Source organism: Myotis brandtii, unplaced genomic scaffold (assembly GCF_000412655.1).
Source record: "Myotis brandtii unplaced genomic scaffold, ASM41265v1 scaffold134, whole genome shotgun sequence".
Taxonomy (NCBI): Eukaryota; Metazoa; Chordata; class Mammalia; order Chiroptera; family Vespertilionidae; genus Myotis; species Myotis brandtii.
The window spans coordinates 2,608,831-2,612,580 of NW_005354756.1; the positions used below are offsets into that span (position 1 = coordinate 2,608,831).

The 3,750-nt window shown below is 57.2% G+C and overlaps 1 protein-coding gene across 1 annotated transcript in view; it reads left to right on the forward strand.

Moving 5' to 3' along the window:
• The first annotated feature begins 3,392 nt into the window (after positions 1-3,392).
• The window catches only part of SCN5A (sodium channel, voltage gated, type V alpha subunit), an 87,720-nt gene continuing 87,362 nt past the window's right edge, over positions 3,393-3,750 (forward strand). The window contains 1 exon segment of the mRNA XM_014534938.1: positions 3,393-3,712. Coding sequence (XP_014390424.1) covers positions 3,440-3,712 — 273 coding nt within the window. The 5' untranslated portion in view covers positions 3,393-3,439.

Genomic DNA, 3,750 nt, shown 5'->3' on the forward strand with positions numbered 1-3,750 from the left:
TTTGGAACCTGAGGCCGCCTGGCTGCTGGGGAGCAGGGGCCTTGGTCTGGAATCTGGTTTCAGAAGCCACTCAACCCCAAGGGCCCTTCCTGAGACCCAGGGCCCCATCCTCAGGGCCTCTTTACTAATGTATCGAACAATGCGCTGTAGCAGCGGGGCGGTGGGTATTGTAATCTTGAAGTATCGACGAGCATAGTCTAGATACCTGCTGGTCCTGTGCTGGGACAGGGATTTAGCCTCAGTGTCTAGTGGCCGTGGATACTGCTAAGCACTTCCATTTTGCTACCTGCATTCATAAGGGGAGGAAACACTAAATTTCAGGAAAAGGTTAATTAGAGTGAGATGCACTCTGCCCACCCCCAAAACCCCCCCCCCCCCCCCCCCCCCCCCCCCCCCTGAATTCTTTCATTCTTTCCCCATCCCTGTGAGAGGTCTGTTAGGAGCTCGTGAACTACACGGAGAAGCAAAGCTAATCTATGCTGTTAGCAGTCAGAACAAGGGTTACCCTTGGTGAGGGAGGGTAGTTAGTTAGTAATGGGAGGGGAACCCGTCTGAAGGGCTGGGAGCAACTTATTTCTTGACCTGGACGCTAGTTACCAAGTTGTTCAGTTTGTGGAAATTCACCCACCTGTACACTTAGGATCCGTTCACCAATCTGCAGGAATAGTTGATTTCAATACAAATTTTAAGAACATCTTTCCTGCCCTGGCCGGGCGGCTCAGTTAGTTGGAAAGTCGTCCCGGACACCAAAAAGGTCACAGGTCAATTCCTGGTCAGGGCACATGCCTACGTTGCAGGTTCGATCCCTGGTCAGGGCACGTTCAGGAAGCAACCAGTGTTTCTCTTCTCTCTCTCTCTCTCTGCCTTTCTCTCTCTCTAAAAAAAATCAATTAAGAAAACATCCTTGGGTGAGGATTAAAAAGAACAACAACAAAACCACCTTTACTAGAACAGATGTACATGCAGGTGTGAGCTTGCGCGCACGTGCGCGCGCGCGCACACACACACACACACACACACACACACACACCCCGGTGTGTACCGGTCAGCCCCTGCAGGTCCATGACATATGCGTCTCTCCAGATCCGTTGCAGGCGTGTGGACACAGATGGATACAGTGAGGCAGAGGCAGAGACACTATTTTTAGGAAATAATGCCAAGCAAAGAGGAGGTTTCCCGATTTACAGGTCTAGTGGTGGCTCATGGTGGCGAGGACTGCCTTGCATCCAGGCAGACTTTTTTGTTGTTGTTTTTTTGTTTTCGTAAAAAGAATACTGACTTTATTGTTCTCCTAAAAATAATACATGATCACCTTCAATAACTCAAGCACTGAAGAAAAGCACAAAGGTGGTTATTTCCAGTTACCCCGATTTCCACAAACTGAGAAAAGAGCGCGCCATTCCCATTCAGGGACGAGGTCGTGCCTGTTGTGTTCAAAGGTGGAAGGTAGACAGACCCATGCTCTCATCCACGGGAACCCATGCTTCCTCACCTGCCATCTTAACCAGGAGGCTTCTCTAACTTGACTTGGATGACAGGGGGTTGGGGGATAGGGTGGTTTCAAAGCGGAGGTCCCGGGACCTCCAGGTCCTCCTCCACCGGCCGCACACATTCTGGGCTGCGCTTCCCGGGGAGCGGAGGCGCCCTGGCGAGGCCTGCCTGTGTTGTGTCTGCTCACTGTTTACCTACCACCTGCCAGGTGCCCGACTCACAGCGATCCATCCACAGCGCTTGGGGCTGGGCGCCTTGGAGGGCTGCATGTGGAGTCCACGGTGACAGGTTTCGCAGGAGTAAGATCAGGGCCACGCGGGCCCTTGGGTGACAGAGAGGGATTCTGTCCTGGCAGCGATCTCCAACAGGTGTCCGCCCTGCCCTCGGAGCCGGTGCCTGGCCCTTCCCGGGGCTGATGTAATTAGCGACACCGCTTCCCGGCCGTGTCCTGGTCAGGAGCTGTGCTGGCCACATCCTGTTTTGGTGGGACAGTCGGGCTCGCATTCCTTGGTCGCTGTGTCATGGGCAGAGCATGTTCACACCAGGTCCTGGATCATTTGAGGCCACCGGGGGCCACATTCTCCCGGTTTGGCGTCACACGCATGTGCCGGCTGCACGACCTAGCGGATGAGTGGCCATCGTTTTCGGTTCTGCTGTCACTTGGGGTCAGCCCTCCTTTGTTCAGAATGGGGCGGGGGGAGGCCTGAGGCATCTGAGGTGCTCCGTCAGCGTTTCCCGTCTTTGCAAGGATGCCTCACCATAGGGATTTCATGGCAACAATCTTCTCAGCAGGGCTCCTCAGCAGCTGCGTCCCCCCGGGTGCCAACATCTGGATGACAACTCCAAACGTGTTATCCAGCTGTTCCCAGAAGCCCACAGGATGTGCCTGGGTCTCTTGGCAGACACAGACGCCCCCGCCTGTTGCCAGATGTTGGTACCTCCAGGCCTCACGTGAAGTCTGGCCCCTCTCCCCCAGGCAGGCCCGTGGTGGCGTGGGGAGACCAGACAGAGTGTCCCCCACTCTGCGACCCACCACCCTGGCTGGAAAAGAAGCCCAGAGTGTGGGCTTCGGTCCAGGAGGCGTCTGATCACCCTCCCAGGGCCCCAGGGTTTCCTGTGGAAGGGACAAGCTTGAGAGGGGGCTGCACTGGGACCTTCTAATGCCCGGGCCCCTCACCGATGTGTTCTTTTTATCACTCAGTCCGTCATTCATTGGTTCAGGACCAGCCCTGCTAGAGATCTGAGATAAAGAGAGGGCAGGCCGCCCCCGCCCCCCTGGGGTGTCCCTCTCGGTCCACAGTGTGTCACACAGTTCTGAGAAGTGTCTCAAAGTGCACTTGGGCCCAGCCGCGGTGGCTCGGTGGTTGAACATCGACCTATGAACCAGGTTACATGCCCAGGTTGCGGGCTCGATCCCTAGTAGGGGGCATGTGTGAAGCAGCCAATCAATGATTCTCTCTCATTGATGTTTCTATCTCTCTCTCTCCCTTCCTCTCTGAAATCGATAAAAATATATTTTTGAAAACATTTTAAAAAGTGCACTTGGAGGAGGAGCCAACAGGTGCCAGTGTTTCCTCTGTGCTGAGTGGGGCAGAAAGAGGGGCTTCGATGACGCCATCACTCTTGCCCACTTGCACTCAGACGTGCTCTTTGGGGTGTGAGGAGTGACCGTCCTGCGGGCCCCTGTGCACACCCACAGCCTGGAGGGCCCCGGGCTTACCCAGGCCAGCAGCCACCAGGTGTGCCCGTGGGGAGACCGGGCCTGGTCTGGGAGCATCTTCGCACACCGTGCCCTTCCCTCCGCCAGCACAGCCGCTCCCCCGCAGGTCCGCCACCCTGCCCTCTGGCCCTGGAACCCTGGGCGTGGCGTCAGGCCTGGCGTCTGTGTCTTCCAGCTTCCCCGCAGGCGGCCGGAGGACAGCCTGGGCCCCAGAAGCAGGATGAGAAGATGGCAGACGTCCTGGTACCTCGGGGCCCCAGCAGCTTCCACAGGTTCACCCGGGAGTCTCTGGCGGCCATCGAGAAGCGCATGGCGGAGAAGCAAGCCCGGGGCTCGGCCACCCTGCAGGAGAGCCGGGACGGGCTGCCCGAGGAGGAGGCTCTCCAACCCCAGCTGGACCTGCAGGCCTCGAAAAAGCTGCCGGATCTCTACGGCAACCCGCCCCGAGAGCTCCTCGGGGAGCCCCTGGAGGACTTGGACCCCTTCTATAGCACCCAAAAGGTGACTGCCACTTCCCCACCCCCTGACCCCCTCACCTC